At 40.6% G+C, this 17,282-nt stretch overlaps 1 protein-coding gene across 1 annotated transcript; it reads left to right on the top strand.

Annotated features, from left to right (window-relative positions):
* The first annotated feature begins 1,293 nt into the window (after positions 1-1,293).
* On the top strand, positions 1,294-17,280 carry LOC109992804 (stromal interaction molecule 2-like). The gene is made up of 12 exons (XM_065959056.1): positions 1,294-2,052; positions 5,336-5,466; positions 7,672-7,783; positions 8,847-8,958; positions 9,097-9,212; positions 10,313-10,490; positions 10,584-10,761; positions 10,891-11,052; positions 11,165-11,265; positions 11,358-11,611; positions 12,543-12,735; positions 12,854-17,280. Exons 1-12 carry the CDS (start codon positions 1,929-1,931, stop codon positions 14,370-14,372), a joined length of 3,180 nt encoding a protein of 1,059 aa, XP_065815128.1. The 5' UTR covers positions 1,294-1,928; the 3' UTR covers positions 14,373-17,280.
* Positions 17,281-17,282: the final 2 nt, after the last annotated feature.

Raw genomic sequence — 17,282 nt, 5'->3', positions numbered from 1 at the left:
TTTTTTCATAGTTTACAAAATAAAATAAAAAAACAACAACATGTTACTGAACATTTTCTATTTTAGGAATATTGTTCAGCCCTTGTTAACATGAAAAAGAAAAATAAGATAATGTGCCAATCTTAATCAAGGCCTCGGGCCAAAATCTTCTGATTCTTCATTTGAAGTCACGGGCCGCAAATGGTCCTCGGGCCGCACTTTGGACACCCCTGCCTTAACAGCTCTGGCACTCCTCCTATGTAGCAGCCCCACTCTGTCATCTCTCCGCTAATGTTTGTCCACAGGTCATGTTTGTGTAGTGTAAAAAAACAGAATTTAGTACAAAAAAATAAAAATCATCATAGCTCAACAACAGACCCTCCTTTTAAGCCTAAAGTGACTTTGTGGAAAACCTTTTGTATCTGTTCATGTCATGGAGTATTGTATTGAATATTGCTTCATTATTAATGAGCCTCATATGAATGAAGCTTCAGGACTTGATTTACACTTTATGCTGTATTCTGACTCAGATCCTTGCAGAGCTCTTATTGGATACATGCCACTTACTTGAGCATGCCCCACAGGGTAGAGGTCGAAATCTGCCCCTCTATTTTTAAACTGAAAGCCAAATTGCTGGAATGAAACCTGACACTGTCACTCTGTGTGTTTGTGTGCGTGTGGGTTTCTTGCATGCATGTGCTGCAATCCTTTGGTCTGTTTGTGTCTGTCACACTCTTTGACATTTCCACTAAAAGATAAAGATGGGCCACACTGCTTCTTCTTTTTTTTACCCTTTTCTGTTCATGCATGTTAAGGAAACTGTAAGCCACATTTAGACATCATTGGACAGCCCGTGAACAGGTGGACAAACAATTACTAAGTCCCGCTGCATAGCTGGAAGACCTGTGAACAAGTATACAACTGTCTGACCCAGACTGCCTGGCCATGACTTGCCATATGACACACTATTCCTGGAATAAATACGCCTAATTCTTCCCATAGTGAGGTTTAAAGGGGGCTTTAATTGATCCGGTTGCAGACGCCTGAACGCCAATAAGTCTGGTTCTACTCGAGGTTTCTGCCTGTTTTTTTCTGCCACTGTTGCCAGGTCAATGTTATTCATAATGAGCTCTGTTTTGTTACAAATGATAGACTATAAGCTTATCCAAAATCAGCATATAGAGGTCACTGGCTCATCGATTGGAAGACGAGCAATGTTAAATCCCTGTTGCTAGAGAGAGAGAAAGAGAGAGGGAGGGAGAGAGGGAGAGCAAGAGATAGAGAGAGAGACAGTCAGTCAGTTCCCAGTAAGAGCGTCACACCTCGACGTCCCTGGCTGTTGGGAAAGTGGTGACAGAGAAGAAAACAGAGCAGTAGACACATTATAAAGAAACCAGAAGCAGAGACTAAACAAGCTCCAACTGGACACGAGTTGGATTCAAGCTCTACATGTTGCTTTTCTATTTAATCACCATCTTGGGGGTCTCCAGGCGCTCCTAGAGTTGTTTCTGGAGATCTTCTGCTGAGCCCGTGGTTTAAACACTGGATTTTGTTTTTGTCAGCTATGGATGAACCAGAAGGCTTTTTTAAATCTACTTTTTATTTGGCCTGAAGTGGATTTATAATTTTGCCATTTTTTCGGAATACTATTTCCTATAGGAGGTTTCTTTTTTTGTGGATGCCAACGTTCTAGAGATTTTGTTTGCCTTCACACATTACAGAGCTGCACTAGTGGGCTATATATCCCACCGCTTGCCTAATTTCTGAAGTGAATCATCAGAAGGCTATCACATCTCGTTTTGGCTGTACCCATAATAGCAACAGATCGCTTAACACTTTGCCCAGACTGACACTCCGGTCCGAGGACGCGGTGCGGCACATGTCCCTGCTTCATCTGTTTTGTTTGAATTTCCAAACTCGTGGACGAGGGTATTATCAATCAATCTGAGATGTTGCCTCTGTCCCTTCTGCTGCTCCTCGTTTTCCCAGCAGCGCTCCTTGTGGCAGCGCAGGGCGCCGTGGACTTCCAGGGTTTCAGCTTTCCCGGAGGGGGCGCTGCTTACGACCCAACTGGTAGGCTTGTGTGCGGCTGCATGAGGTGTCGAAACATGAGAAAGGAAGACTTAATCAAATAGAGAAGCTAGATAATATCTCCCACCTGTATGATAAAAAAAACCCCAAAAAAACATCCTATTCAGACCTTCTCAAATGGCTATATACTGCTGTTTAAAGTGTAATCTTTGTTGCTTCAGTTTCCATGTATTTATAGGGTGACCATATTTTCAAGCCTTCAAATCGGGACACTAATTTTACCGCACCCACATGTGTCGACCTGCACTGGTCCCACAAGGTGCCCTCCCGAGCAGCCCGTTAAAGTTTGTCACCGGCCTGTACCCACCGTTTGCGTTAGCTTCTTATAATATGGCTCTGCATGTTGACATTTCCCCTGTGTGCGACTGAAAATGGACACTTGGAGTGTGTCCAAAACGTATCACATTCATTGCCTCATACTTTTCAAATTAAGCTGTAGTTCTGCCGAAGCTTGTAGGAAGATGCTGACTTCCTTTTTTCAGCATGACAGCTAGCCTACCTGTCGTCACTCAGCAGGTCCTGTTAGCATGATGAGTGATCTAGCTAAGTGGCAGCCGCAACCACTAGAGTGATTGACACACATACAGACAAATCAGTATTAAACTTTGACTCGTGGTGCATTAGTGCTGTTTCTCTATTGGTTAAAACAACAACAGCCTTGGCAATGACGTTGATCGACATTTATCCAGACAAATAAGTGAGCAAGCATGGTGTAGTGTTTGTGTTGGTTAAAACCTAGGACTTTTCAAAACCGGGACATATCAGTGTTTTATAGATATTTGTGGGGACTCGGGACACAGAGTTAAAAAATAAGACGGTCCCAGTCCAATCCAGGACCTTATGTATTCATTATGAATTTCTATGACTCTTCTTCATTTGGTGTTTTTATGGCTAACAAACAACAAGCTACAGAGATAACAATGTTCATGGTGTTTTAACAGGAAGGACTGTCTGTTAAAACATTAACACACCTGTCTTTTTAAAGCTCCTGTGAGGAACTTTAGGGTTGTTAAGTGACAATCTCCAGTTTTGAAAAAATTAAGAAAATACTAGTGCTAAAAATTGCAGTTCCTTAAGTGTCCACTAGAGGCTGGCTGCAAAAGCCTTGGAAGTCACATAGACACCAATGTTAAAATGTCTATTTTAACAGCAGAAATAAACATGTTTATCGCCTGCTTTTACAAATGAATTTGGTATAAAATACTAATGACTTTATTGGTACATACAGTTTTTTAATATGATTTTGAGAAGGATAGGAGTTATGCATAATAAGGGGCATGACTGATATGGGCCTAGAGAAAAACCCAGCTGGGAGCGCCTGTGGGGCGGGGCTACGTGGGCGTACAGACCACCAAATAAAGGAATCGAGCAAACATAAACATAGCAACTCACTGTTGCTTTGCTGCTAAACGAGGATGGGAAATGTAATGAAAAGCGAATGTATGAACTCCTACTTCATTTGATCGGATGCTTCGGTTAAAATGGACATGGATGAACTTTGTGAGTTGAAAAGTTGAACATTTTTAAACTTTTACCCATGCCCAAAAACCGCTAAAAGAACTCGACAAGCACACTGTACCATAGGAAAACAATGTTTTTTAATTTATTAAATATAAGGCATAATTGTAGTTTGGAGTTTTATGAATTTGCTTCCAAAAAACCTTCAGGACATTCAAAGGGTTTTTATTCTGACAGTTTGACCACAATACCCAGCAGATACCATCTGCTCTGTGCTTCAGCCCTTTAGCCCAGTACCCCAATAGCATCAGCTCACCTGTGGAGAGGGTTAAACTCAGGTCAAAGGTGGAGGCTCTATTGGGACACCAACACTGACACACACTACACACACACACACACTCTTCAGCTGGACTTTGCATGCACCATTGATATTTGATAACTCATCTGAGGTGTCTCTTCACTGTTGGGAAATGTCTCACCAACAACCTACAGATCCAAGTCTTTACTTTCTGTAGGTATACAGATACAGCTCCTGGCTTTGGGATACATTTTGGGGAAAACCTAATGTTTAGAGTTGATGCAAATTTTTTCTTATTAATTATTTGCCATTAATAATCCCTCAGCAAACATGTGACATCTGTCATCTAATTTATACGTCAGGCGGATGTTTTGCACTTTGCATTCCTCGTTCTGCATCCGGAGAAGCCTTCTCCAAACACATTTGGTTTTCTAGCAGTAAAGAGGCCCGAGTGAGTCATAGGATTATTTTACACCAGAATACATTTGGTCCTGCGTGCAGACTGGCTGCAAGAGGATTTGCACCACACAAGAAACTACCCATGAGGTGAATCATGCCACTATTTTGGAAACCATTTGTATGATTTACATAAGAGATAAGACTTAACCTTTGACCTTTGACCCTGAAGTCACTCTTTCCTGTAGCTTTGCTCCCACGTCGTAGGAGAGGAGATAGAACTGTCACAGGAGCTTGCTTAGATAGTGGTTTTGCTAGCAGACCTTTGACCCCAAGTCCCTGCAGCTCCTTGAAAAACCAAAACTAGAGTCATAGAGACAAAAGCGGACTCTGACTCAGCTCGATAGATGACAGAAACCGGTGTGTCATCATGTAGTGTAGGTGTAGTTTACCGAAGCCAAGAAGGCGGTAAACAAGCTAACGCTATCACAGCAGTTAAAAAAATAAAAGAAAGACACAATAACATGATCATTTCCTATCTGCTTTTAAAGGTAGGATTGGTTTTACCCTGTTGGTTGTCCTGTGATTGGTTTGACTATTTGTAAAGGTAGATTTGGTTTACAGTGAGTGAGTTGGCCTCCCTTCACAATCAACAGCACAAGACAAGACTTGGTAAAGTGACACCAGTGCTCAATACTTAATAATCCAAAAGACAAGATAAAGATGAAAGATCACTTAATATAGGTTAAGTGAGATTAAATAAGAATATACCATCAGACAAAGTGAAGACATGGTAAATAAAAACAAGATAGAAATGTGCTCTCAGTTAAAACAAGGTAAACAAGGTAACAAGGTACAATCAGCAGAAATCCATTAAAAGTCAAATTAAACTGCAGAAAGTTGCTTCTCTAACATCAGAGGTATATTGTAATGACTGTTAATCTCACTGATGGCGGTCGAGACAAAGCTATTTCTTTTATGAGTTCATAAACAAACATCTAAATTCTTGATCTTGAGATCACAGGAAGCTGTTTGTACCATGGATATCACTCCATGGGTAAGTTAAGTGAAATGAAGATTGCTCTAATATCTTTGCCGTCCTGTCTCATGCAGACCCTTGCATGGTGGTGTATCCCCCGTGTATGAGCGAGGCTGACCGCTTCAGCCTGGAGGCCCTGCGCACTATCCATCAGAAGATTGACGATGACCAAGACGGCGAGATCGAAGTGGAGGAGAGTAAGGAGGTACAAAGTTCACACTTCATTAAATATTCACCCATTTATTGAAGCTGATGTGGTTTGTGTGTATGTTTGTTTATTGCATGAAAGACAGAAAGGGGAAAAGCAGTCGACCAACAGGTGTGCTGGCTGGCAGGAGAGTCAAGTGCTACTAATGATAGCACCGGTATAACTTCACTTCTGGCTCTGTGACAAACTTGGTTTGTGGTGACCTTCATAGTCATACATAAGAGTGTTACTTAAGTCTTAATGTTGAATGAATCTTTCTTCCTTTTTTCTTCAGCTACTAATTTGAGATTTCTCAACAAACCTGAGGAGATTGACACTTGGTACATTATGAAAATACAAAGAGGAAATATCCCTGTTCAAATTCAGATTTGTACAAATAAAACAAATCACTATAAATAGTTCAAAACTTGATACAAGTATCTAACTTATTTTACAGAGCACCAATTATCACCAATGCTGCACGTGGCTTTCTTTGCTTTTCAATTTGGCAAATTTATTTTTCTCAGTTCTATTAATTGGGGCATTGGACACACATCTTTAGACTTACAGCTTTCTGAGTCCTTGAATATTAAACGATTAATTCGAAAGAGCCTCGTCCCACTGCCAATTCCATCAGAGCTATATGAGGGAGCTAAGTGTGTAATTCACATAGATTTGCCTGTTTTCTCCTCTCAAAGCCTTACCATAGTCTATAATAAATAACGACTTATCAACACTTTGAATGTAGTTTGTCAAGAGGCTTAAAGCCCCTTGTCGTAACAGATTGGTGACGTCTTCTATTAGTATTTTACAGTCTATTGTCTTAATTTGCTAAATTAGGTGTCAATCGAACTGTCAGAGTGAAGCCGTCATTTTGATGTAGTAAGCTTTGAAAAAACGCAATTGAAAAAAAAAAATCTCTTTTACAGAAAATACAGTGGGAAGTCAGGAACAGTAGTGGCAAATTTGAATCAATCCGTGAATCTTTATGGATGTCTGGACATGTGTTTGAATTAAAAAAAAAACACACATTCAATGATCAGTTGACTACAGGCAAAATCAGACCAATCAGATTTGACTATGTAAATCCTTAGTCAGGGACACCCCTAGGATATTTATTTTACAGTTAAGAAAACCTAAACAGGAATATAACATAAGTTTATCACTTTAATATTAACAATATAAATATAATAAGTGAAGATGGAAATGGTAAATAAATGCTATTCACTTGTGTGTGCACAAAAAACGTCAGGCCACCCCTGCAAAAGTCAGTGCCCTCGTTTGGCCACCCCAGTCAAAAACGTCATGACCACCACTGATTGAGAGGTGTCTTTCATCCCTACATATCGCTCTGCACATGTGCTTAAAGACATATTTGCGGCAGGGAAGGCATTTTTGGAATTTTGGTCCATGTGTGTCATGTTTTCTTTTTTTATGTAAAGTTTGAAGTATTTTATTTTCAAAGAGTGTGTGTGACATTGGTATTAAATCCAGAATTGGCCGTTTAGAATGTAGTTCAGGGACACAGTATCCAGGGGCTCAAGTTGCGGTAGCCATAGAGACGGGAGGGGACAGGCTGGGGCTGATCAGCACGTAACCCCAAGATTCCTCCAGCCATCTTATGAAGCCTCCGTTTACGGCCAAGAACACATTCCAAGATAGCAACAACACACTCACTCACACACACAAGTAATCGCCGAAGTTTGTGATACACAAGCTTGCTTCTGGGTGCATCCAAAATAAATGAAGTCTCAAAACACCCACTCCTTTTTCCTGGGTTGAATTCCAAGAACATAACACCCACTTTATTTTAGGCTGAAAGGTTGAGAATCTGAGTCTATAGGTGCTTCGACCCCAAACTCGCTACTCGTTGAAGACACACCTGTTTACAGCTGCCGTTCATTAAACAGATTTAAAAGATTTTAAATTTGAACTCTGCACTGTAACTTTTAACTCTTTTTATATTTTTACTTTATTTATTTCAATTAATTTCATTTAAATTATTTTTATTTGAACATATGTTCAGATTGAATAATTTCAGTGATTTTTTAATTTTCTATTTTAATGTTTCTTTTCTTTCCTCTGTCATGATGCTTTAGATGTTTTGTGTGAAGCACTTTGAATTGCCTTGTTGTTGAAATGTGCTATATAAATAAACTTGCCTTGCCTTGCCTTACCAATAACTTGTTCACCTCTTCCTCCTGTCCCTCTATTTCTTTGCAGTTCATCATTGAAGACATGAAGCAGCAACAGACCAACAAACACAGCAACTTGCACAGGGAAGACCAGCACATCACGGTTGAGGAGCTCTGGAGGGGCTGGAAGTCGTCTGAAGGTGTTTCTTTGTGTGTGTGTGTGTGTGTGTGTGTGTGTGTGTGTGTGTGTGTGTGTGTGTGTGTGTGTGTGTGTGTGTTTGTGGGTGTGAGATGAGATCTCAAAACTATCAGACAAATTGAAATTGATCCTTTTTCATCACTTATCCCAAAGCCTGGAGTATCTATATCTTTAAACCTGTTGGTGCAGTCCATTAATCTCTGAACTCAAAGCTGGGAATGACGTCACACCTGAGTCAACCGCGTTTCAGTTGCAAATTGGCAACAAGTCGGACAAGCAACATGGAAGCCTCCAGCAGTACCTTTGTTTTGTTAACTTATACCTGGTCATAACGACACACTACGTGATAGTTTGTGCACTAAAATAACATGACATGTCCACAGACAGAACTTGCACGATACTATGGGTATCAGAGTTCAAAGTTGCTTGAAAACAGAATAGTGTACAGCTTAAACATTACTGTTGATGCACGTAGCAGCCATGTTGGATTTAAGCTCGGGCTACTGAAAGTTTCAAAGTCCAAATTCCGACTTCAGGGGGGCGTTCCCGATCACATAAGGTCGGCAGCTCTGAATTTTTAAATTCCAAGATCAAATGAAATGCACCAACAGAAAGCTAAGAAATGGATCCATGGGCTGTTGATGAAACTTGCATTTCCGAAAAAAGTGAAGAAACATCTCAGCTGGAGTCCAGCTGAAGAGAAAGTGAGTGTGTGTCTGAGTGAGTTTGGGTGTGTCTGCACTGTTAGACTTAGAGAAGGTTGGTTTCCCTTCTTTGTGCCTCTGTGTTTTGAAAAAGAAGAACTGCATAGGAGACCTTTTGGATGTCCCTATAATTGCATTTCCAATATGGCCCCAGCCATCGTTGGGCTTCAAAACAACTCTATAAAAACCAATGGGTGACTTCACTGAGACCAAGTCCATGTTTCTTTACAGTCTATGTTGGTGCACTTTCTGTCTCTGTTAGTTTGTATGGGGATAAAGACAGAGGGAGAAAGAGTAAGTGTGTGTCTTTTTACAGCTCTTCTTTGTTTAACCTTCTTTTTTCCTTCTATAACTTCCTAGTACACAACTGGACTCAAGATGACGTGCTGCGCTGGCTGAAGGAGTTTGTTGAGTTGCCACAATATGAGAAGAACTTCAAAGATTTTAAGGTCAATGGAAACACACTTCCAAGGTGAGAATATCCAATGACAGTGTTAAAGTCAATGGAGACCTATTCTCTTGTGTGCTGTTGTTAAAGTGAGCCACTGTTCAAACAATTCAGCTGTTGTTCAAATCAACACACTGAGCTGCCTATTACATCTGTGTGCAGGATTGCAGCTAATGAGCCTTCATTCCTGAGTGGACAGCTGAGAGTTCAGGACCAGAGGGATAAGCAGAAACTCAACATCAAAGCTCTGGATGTTGTTCTGTTTGGACCACCTACACGTAAGACCAAATCCTCATTACTTAATCTAATGTCCTTGTTCCATGTCTTTTAGTTCCTACTACATTTTGTCTGTAGTTGATGGACAGCTACAGACATGCACCCAATGTCTTACCCAGATGAGCTCTTGTGTGGCACATTTAGTATTTTCAAGTTATGAGGGGTCCATAAAGAGAGGAGATGTAATTTGAGCCACGTAATTCAGAGGCATTTTTTTTTTTTTATGTTCAGTAATTTTTGGCTCATGCAGAGCTAGGTTGTGGTTGAATTAGGCCAAGAAAGTCAGCCTAGATTTCCGTCTCGGTAGCATCATTTCCCAGTTAGCCCTGGGGGATCCCTTGGATTCCCAGGCCAGATGGATATATAATCCCTCCAGTGAGATATTGGGTCTCAGCAGGGTCTCCTTGGTGTTAAACGTGTCAAGAAATCCTCCAAAGGGAAGTGCCAATATGTCATCCCAATCAGATCCAGTTGGTTTGTCATTTTAGTTTATACTGTCCGCAAACACAGATTTTTATACCAATTTTTCTATACACAACAAATGTAGTTTAGTGTTTTCAGTGCTCAGCAGCCTTAGCACAAGAACACCCCGGGCATTAGCTGTTCTTCGTTGCTGCGCTCACAGTGCTCTCTTTATGAACACCGTCGTGCTTGTCAATGTCACTTCTCCCTGACCAAGAGAAAAGAAATCCAATCAGGAAGGGGCAGGACTTCTGATATCAACTTTGTCAACAAGAATGGTGGAGGAAAAACAAATCTGACTTGTCTTTTCGAGGGTACAATTTCCAGGTTTTCTACAGCTGCTGTATATGACAGGACACAAATCCTTTACATTTTTATGTTTTCGTGGTGGAATTTCCATAGCAGCATATTATAAGCATACAAAGCATCTTAAAACAAACCTTGCAGTTACTACTGAGCTAAATAGAAGTGCAGTGAGCCAATTTTCATGACCTAGCAACAGTAAATCATGGTGCGAAGCTCCCTGAAACTGAGATTGTGAGCACAGCCAGTACAAAAAAGTAATTAGTGGATACAGGCCCCTATGATACAATGCTAGTCCATCCAAAATAAATAACCATGAACTTCTATTCCACTATAGGTCCCCCTCATAACTACATGAAGGACCTGCTGCTGATTGTATCAGTGGTAATGGGAATTGGAGGCTGCTGGTTTGCCCAGGCCCAAAACAAAGCCAGCAAAATCCACGTATCGAGGATGATAAAAGATTTGGAAAGTCTGCAGAGGGCTGAACAGAGTCTCTTAGACCTACAGGAACAGTAAGTATTAAAGAATAGCAACTCTTTCCCTCTGTACATTATTGAGTTGTCTTTGTTTTGTTGGAACGCACTTACATTATTTCACTTTCTCAGGCTGGAGCGAGCCCAGGAAGAAAAACGAAATGTTGCAGAGGAGAAACAGAACCTGGAGGAAAAGATGAGGGATGAGATCATGGGGGCGCAGGAGGAGGCTCATCGTCTGCACAGGCTGAGGCAAGGAGCTGTCAGCGAACTCAGCCGCCTTCGATTTGCAGAGGAAGAACTAGAGCAGGTAGATTGACTACTACCATACAAATGGAGGATGCAGCTTAACAAAAGTTGCACACGATTTTTGTCAAGCTTTGGAATGTTTTAAGGATTTCAAATTGATCTGTAACATTGACTGATGCCATCCCCTCAGGTCCTTAGTGCACTTAAGCAAGCGGAAAAGGATGTGAATGCCAGCTGGACTGCCTCAGAAGCACTTCAACAGTGGCTGCAGCTGACCCACGAGGTAGAGGTTCAGTACTACAATGTCAAGCGGCATGGTGCAGAACTACAACTTACCACTGCCAAGGAAGAGGTAATTGATGAAAGTGGAGACATATGACAATCACAATAATGGTAATAAGAGTGACTGCAATGAAAACTTGAGCAAGTAATTGCAACTCAACAGCACCTATACCTGTTTGCAGGCAGAGAGGATCAAGAAGAAGAGGAGTTCTGTGCTTGGGACTCTCCATGTAGCCCATAGCTCATCTCTAGACCAAGTTGACCAAAAGATCTTGGAGGCAAAGTGAGTCGCAAAAAAACTACTTATGCAAGGTTTGTGTGCGACTCACAGAAAGAGTGCAACATATGTCATAAAGGTCTTTGTATCTCCTAAAGGAATGCCTTGTCTGAGGTAACAGCCTGTCTACGTGAGCGCCTTCATCGGTGGTCGCAGATGGAGCGTCTCTGTGGCTTCCCCATTATTAGGAATCCTGGTCTAGCAAACCTCACAGCTAAACTCTACACAGAACCAGTTGCTCTTCCATTACCTCGAGTGCTCCAACCACCTTTTTCATGCCATAGCTCTATCCATGGATCTATAGAGGATCTGTTAGAAGATCCTACTTCTCCAATATTACCACAGATGCCAGGTAAATACAATTTACAATTAATTATTGATTCTTTCTTTCACCGTTGATATCCATTGGTGTCCAAATAGTATTAAATCATGTTCAAATATGGTGAGTCCTTGACATAACTAATTGTTTTTTACACAGAAAACCACACATGATGTTACAACCAGTAGTCAAAGGCAAAAATGCCTCTTGATAAAAAACAGTTTGAACTTAATGTCCTGTTAGTCCAATATTTCTTCCTGAACATTTGCTGGATGCTAGTTAGTACAAAGTATGCTAGCCAGCTGGAAGAGGTTTTTTTTCTATATTATCTTTCCCTTTCAAATTTTAGAAACAGTACAGAGGAAACTAAAATAACCTTAAAAACTTATTTTGACTGAAAAGGGCTAGCATTTTCTACACAGCTAGCTTGTTTGGGGTTAGCTCACTTATTGCAACAGAATATAAACAAGACCTGAGAGTAGTTGCTAAGTTACCAAGTGTTTTTCACAACTTATTTCACAGGTGCCAAAACAAATCTGGCACATCTAGTTTCTAGTACTACCAGCCTTTCCCTAGTAAGACACATTTATTGTTACAAGGGTCTACAGTAATGGTTCACAGTAGTAATGGTTCAGTTTGTATCTCTGTTTTTGGGTCATTGTTCCATATGAGTCTGGTAGAACAGGAAAAAAGCTACATAATTCTATGTATATCTTGTTTATTTTGGAGTACAGCAGAGCAAGCAAACAGTTACCAGCATTACTGCAACCTGGATTGGGTTGTGGACACTGCAGTATGTGGCTGTCTTTATTCTCCCTTCAAATGAATTTTTCATTTGACTGCATAAACTGAACCGTAATGAATACACATATAGGTTACACCTCTAACTGTTACCACAAACAATTGCCTGGTATGTATGGGCTGAACAGTTGTGCTGATTTGTTTATCTTTGGCCTTCCTCCAGTTCCAGTTCAACCGCTGAAACGCTCTCCTAGAACACAGGGATCCACCATATGTCGGTCACGCCGTCCCGGTGTGGTCACTCAGCCACAGATCGCCATGATCTCTCAGGACCCTGACCTTCTCATCCCCAGCCGAGCCCCTTATCCGTGCCTTGATGAAGAACAAGGCCACTTCCTTAAAACTCTCAAGAAACAGTATGTCTCCTGCCGACATATTTAATTGCCCAGTTTAATATAACAAATGCCAACCACTCATGTCTTCCTCTCTTTGTTCTTTTCTTGTCCTTTCCTTTCTCTCTTTTCTCTCTAATAGAGACTCGGAGGAGAGGTTTTCAGACTCAGAATATAGGACTCCATCTCCCCTGATCAAAATATTACCTACTCTCACTGTTGACAGTTCTTCCCAAAAGCTTTATCATGATGAAACTGAGATGCTTCCAGACTGCTCCATTATGAAGACTTTGGGTAAAGAAGCAGAAGCTGTTGTTGAATCTCCGGTTTGCAAAATTTATATGGAAGAGCTTGAAGCTTCTGTAGATGTTTCCGGCAGGAAAATGGCAAAAGACCAGCTGTTTGATGCTTCTTTGGAAACACCTTCATTTTACCATCCCCAAGAAGAGTCTTTGATGGAGGCTACATCAAGAAAGATATCCAGAGAAAGGAGTGAAGTTCCATTGAACGTTGCAGTTAGAAAGTGCCTTTCCAATGAGTTGGATGCAGAATTTCCAACCAGGAAAGTAGAAAGAGATGCGACAGGGGAATTGAAGGACACTGCCTCAAGGAGTGTATATCGAGAAAGGAGTGATTTACCTATGGATGTGAGGAAGATTATTTGGAATGAAATAGAATCGAAAACAGATTTGGCACCTAGGAAGATATCAAGAGATATGATGGGGTCTTCAATGGACGGTACTTCAAGAAAGATGATACGGGATGATATTGACTATCCGTTTGACTTGGTATCCAGAAGGAGTACAAGGGATTCAATGGGAATGTCCATAGACACAGGCTCTAGAAAGCTTGCATGGAATAAAGGCGAATGCCAGCTTGATTCATCGGTGAGAGCTTCAGGAATGGACAACATGGCGGAGTCTTCCAGAATACCATCCAGAAAGATATCCAGAGAAGAGCTGGAGGAGTATGGTACAGATACTGCTTCCTTTAAGCTGTTACACAGAGAGAAATTTGAATCACTAATGGATAGCCTATCATCAACAGAGAAGCAAGGGTTTGGATTGGAACCATCAACAAGCAGGAGGATACTGAGAGATGATCTTGAGATGTCTGCTGGTTCTGTAAGACGGAGAATACCAAGACTGACAAGAAACGACAGTGACAGCTCCACAGACACCTCCTCGGGAAAGGTTTTCTGGGAAAGAGCTGATGTCCCAGTTGAAATGCAAAGACAACACGTAATGAGGGAGGATATGGGAGCATCTGAATTAAGCTCGTTCCAAGGTCCCATTGAACAGCCAGACCTTACGGTTGCCTCCCAGGTGCCATGGAGGTCATCATCAGACCTTATTACTGTTGGCCCATTGAGCCAGCTTGTTTATGATGGAATCCTTGAGAAGTCCTGCAGTTCCATGGCTTCAACCCCAACCGGCCTCTCTGCTTCAACACCTAACCTGCCCCAGAGCAGACTGCATGCAGAGGTGGATCCACATCCTACAAGGAGTGCTATCCAGACTCCTGCGTCACCACATGAAACTGGAGATGAGAAGCACAAGGATAAAGAAAAGAGCAAGAAATCCTTACGGCTTAAAAATCTATTCAAAAAGAAACACGAGTCAAGTCCAGAGAAGCTTCAAAGTGGTCTTCAGAAACTCTGACACTTTGCTTTTATTAAATTGAACCAAAAAGCCCTATATTATGTAAGTACTTGCGCCCACCTGTGCTTGCATGGGCATTTGGAGAATGAGATGTGGTCAGGATCAATGGTGGTTCACCATCGTCCAGAAGCAGCAGAAAGTGATTGTGCCATCATTATTCCTATCCCTGGGGTTGTTGGTTGGGATGGAGGCCTGGGACACACAGAGCTCTTATTTCGCACATCTCCTGACGTCGTTATATTTCTTGTTGCATTGTGCCTGCTCTGTGGATGCCAGAAGGCAAGTACACGCTGACTGCTGCTACCCACGTCTACTTACCCTCAGGTGAATTCCTGCTTAAGCCCTACACATGCTAAAAACCCCAGCCTAAGACTGCCGCCAGGCTTTCCACTGTGAGCTTTCTTGCTGATGCTTGCTCTTGCTCAGAAACTCACACATTTGCACACTCGCACCAGACTAAGTGGTAAATGTATTATGAGCCTCAAATATAACTCCACTGTCCAAAGGAAGGCGCACTGTAAAATGGGAGAATTGAAATGAGTAGGAGTGACCTGAAGCTGGTCTAAGAATAACCAAAGAAATATCTCGTGTAAAGAGAAACAAAATGCCTGTAGGTGTGCCTGGCTTTGAAAGAGAATTGGAGATGACGGTAAATGGTTTGATTCCTGTTAAACCCAAAACACACGTTTTAATATTTTGGAGCCTGAAGACAACCCCTTTGCAACTTGGGTCATGCATTGGGCCCAGATGTGAGCCATTTAAAATAGCAGATGCTGGACTGAAACACCCTAAATGCACTTGCCAGTGGGCTTTATTATACCCTCTGTTGCTTGAATAGGGCTGGAAGTATCTGAGTAGAGAGTTTGATAGTTTTTACAAAACTTATTTTATATTTGAAGCTGCTTTCTTTTCTCTTCTTAAGTCTTATTGAGATTATTGGTTGATACCAAATGTGGTTTTAGATGTAGATTTCTTGTAGATTTCTTGTAGTTTTGCCTATTTTTGGTAGCTGACTTGAGTTTTAATTTCCCTAAAGCAGAGACAATGCTTGAACATGATTTAGAAGCTGCACAAATCGTCATTTGTTTGATCTTTTAAGGTTAAGTTAAAATATGTCAATATGCTTATAATGAAATACGTGTCCTATATGTTAATGTTTTTGCAATGATTAGCGCTATATTCATTATTTTCTGATAGGTCTCTGGATTCATGTTTTTCTCTGTTTCTTTCTGGTCAGAGGTTTTTGGGCTTCATACTGTTGGGAATATATTATATTTCCATGCATGATCAGGATTTAACAACATTTGAAAAGAGTATTCAATTGACAAAGTGGCATTTTTTGATTATAAAAATTACCACAGTTTAACAGTCCTGATGAAGCAGATTAGCTTCAGATATTTTTATTTTTCTGACTTTTCATAAAAAACACTTAGCATCAGGCTGTTTTTTTCTTTACTTAAGATTAACACTTAGACTTTATTTTTTTCCATCTAAGTTTGAGATTTAGACTAAGACTTAGTTGATTTGACTTTGACCAGCTTTTCCTGAAAAGTAATTGTAACTCAGGATTAACTTTTGGGTTTCAAACCAAGTTTTTAAAAGTCCAACATTTTATTTATCTCCAGAACAATTGGAGGTTTGAATGCACTTTTAATGTGTGCAACATCTGTAGATGTTGCTGAATCCGACACGATGTAAATTTGTGATTATGTTCCCTGACTCACTTGATTGCAAACTTTAAAACTTCAATGAATAGCACGGGCTTATATGTCTATGTCTAAATGACCCTGTCTTTATTTTGGACAGGCAATATCAATTGCCAATTATCAATATGAGACATGCCTTTAACTATTTAAAGAAATAATTTGTGCACAGCAAAGATGGGGAAGACTATAAAATCATAAACCTACACCAGAAAGAATATGTGTACCAAATCAGGTTATTGATAAACAAGTTAAATAATAAATCACTAATGTGTTCTTGCATTGTAAGACAGCCCACCTCAGTCATCCTGCTGCACTGTCTTTAGTTATTTAAAGCACATGGTAAAACGTTTACATAGCTTATTTTAAAATGTGCAGGAACACCAGGCTTGCAAAAGAGACCGTGCCTTAAATTGGGATGGGCTTTTATTTGACGTTTTATGGTAACAGAAGTTGCTTTCAGCTTTTAATTTAGTTGGGCATTTTTAACATTCAGTAGATGGTTCTGCCAACACAGCAATGTGATGTTGTTTGAGGATGCACTTTAGGGTTTTCAACAACTTATTCTCGAGTAACAAAGAAATAGCCCAAAGATTAAGGAATTGTGTAGACATCACCTATTGAATAAAATAAGTCATTGATGGTCCTGATCCTGTGGACAGACATCTTAGAGCCACAGTTTTATGTCAAATCGTTTGCTGTAATTTAAAGATTCTTTTTTTATTGAGTGCATTGTCAATGGTAATGGAGAATCTATGTTTCGTAGTTGTTTAAAGGTCACATATTAAAGTCATTTTCAGCATCAGACCACAGAGGGCCGTGGTCTGACGCGGATGTGACGCGAGCTTTCTCGCACATTGCCCTATTTCTTTTTTTACAGTGGAAAGGCAGACTCATAGGGCAGAACAAACACCTAGCTGTGGGAATGTCCCTACTGCCCTTTGTGATGTCATGAAGGGAAAATCTCCAAACGGCCTGTTTGAGCACACACTTACTGAAAAGTGGAGCAGGCAAAAGACAGAGTGGATAGACTTTTCTCATAAATGGGGTTTATAGACAGACTAGGACAAGATATTAGTGTTAGTGAAACATGGTAATGTGCATTTCATATAATATGTGACCTTTAAAGGAACAAAGTCAGTACCCTAAGAAGTTTATTTAAATCAACATTGTTCTTAAATGTAGATTTTAAAAGTGTAGGTCACTT

This window comes from Labrus bergylta, chromosome 1, assembly GCF_963930695.1.
Source record: "Labrus bergylta chromosome 1, fLabBer1.1, whole genome shotgun sequence".
NCBI classification, from domain to species: domain Eukaryota; kingdom Metazoa; phylum Chordata; class Actinopteri; order Labriformes; family Labridae; genus Labrus; species Labrus bergylta.
This window is presented reverse-complemented; position numbering and strand designations above follow the sequence as displayed.

What these genes read in the sequence shown, in the direction of transcription:
- LOC109992804 (XM_065959056.1), top strand. Translation starts at nt 1,929, where the DNA reads ATGTTGCCTCTGTCCCTTCTGCTGCTCCTCGTTTTCCCAGCAGCGCTC. An exon ending in GGGCTGGAAGTCGTCTGAAG is followed by an intron (nt 7,784 to 8,846) that starts GTGTTTCTTTGT and finishes ATAACTTCCTAG; the next exon opens with TACACAACTGGACTCAAGAT. An exon ending in AATATTACCACAGATGCCAG is followed by an intron (nt 11,612 to 12,542) that starts GTAAATACAATT and finishes GCCTTCCTCCAG; the next exon opens with TTCCAGTTCAACCGCTGAAA.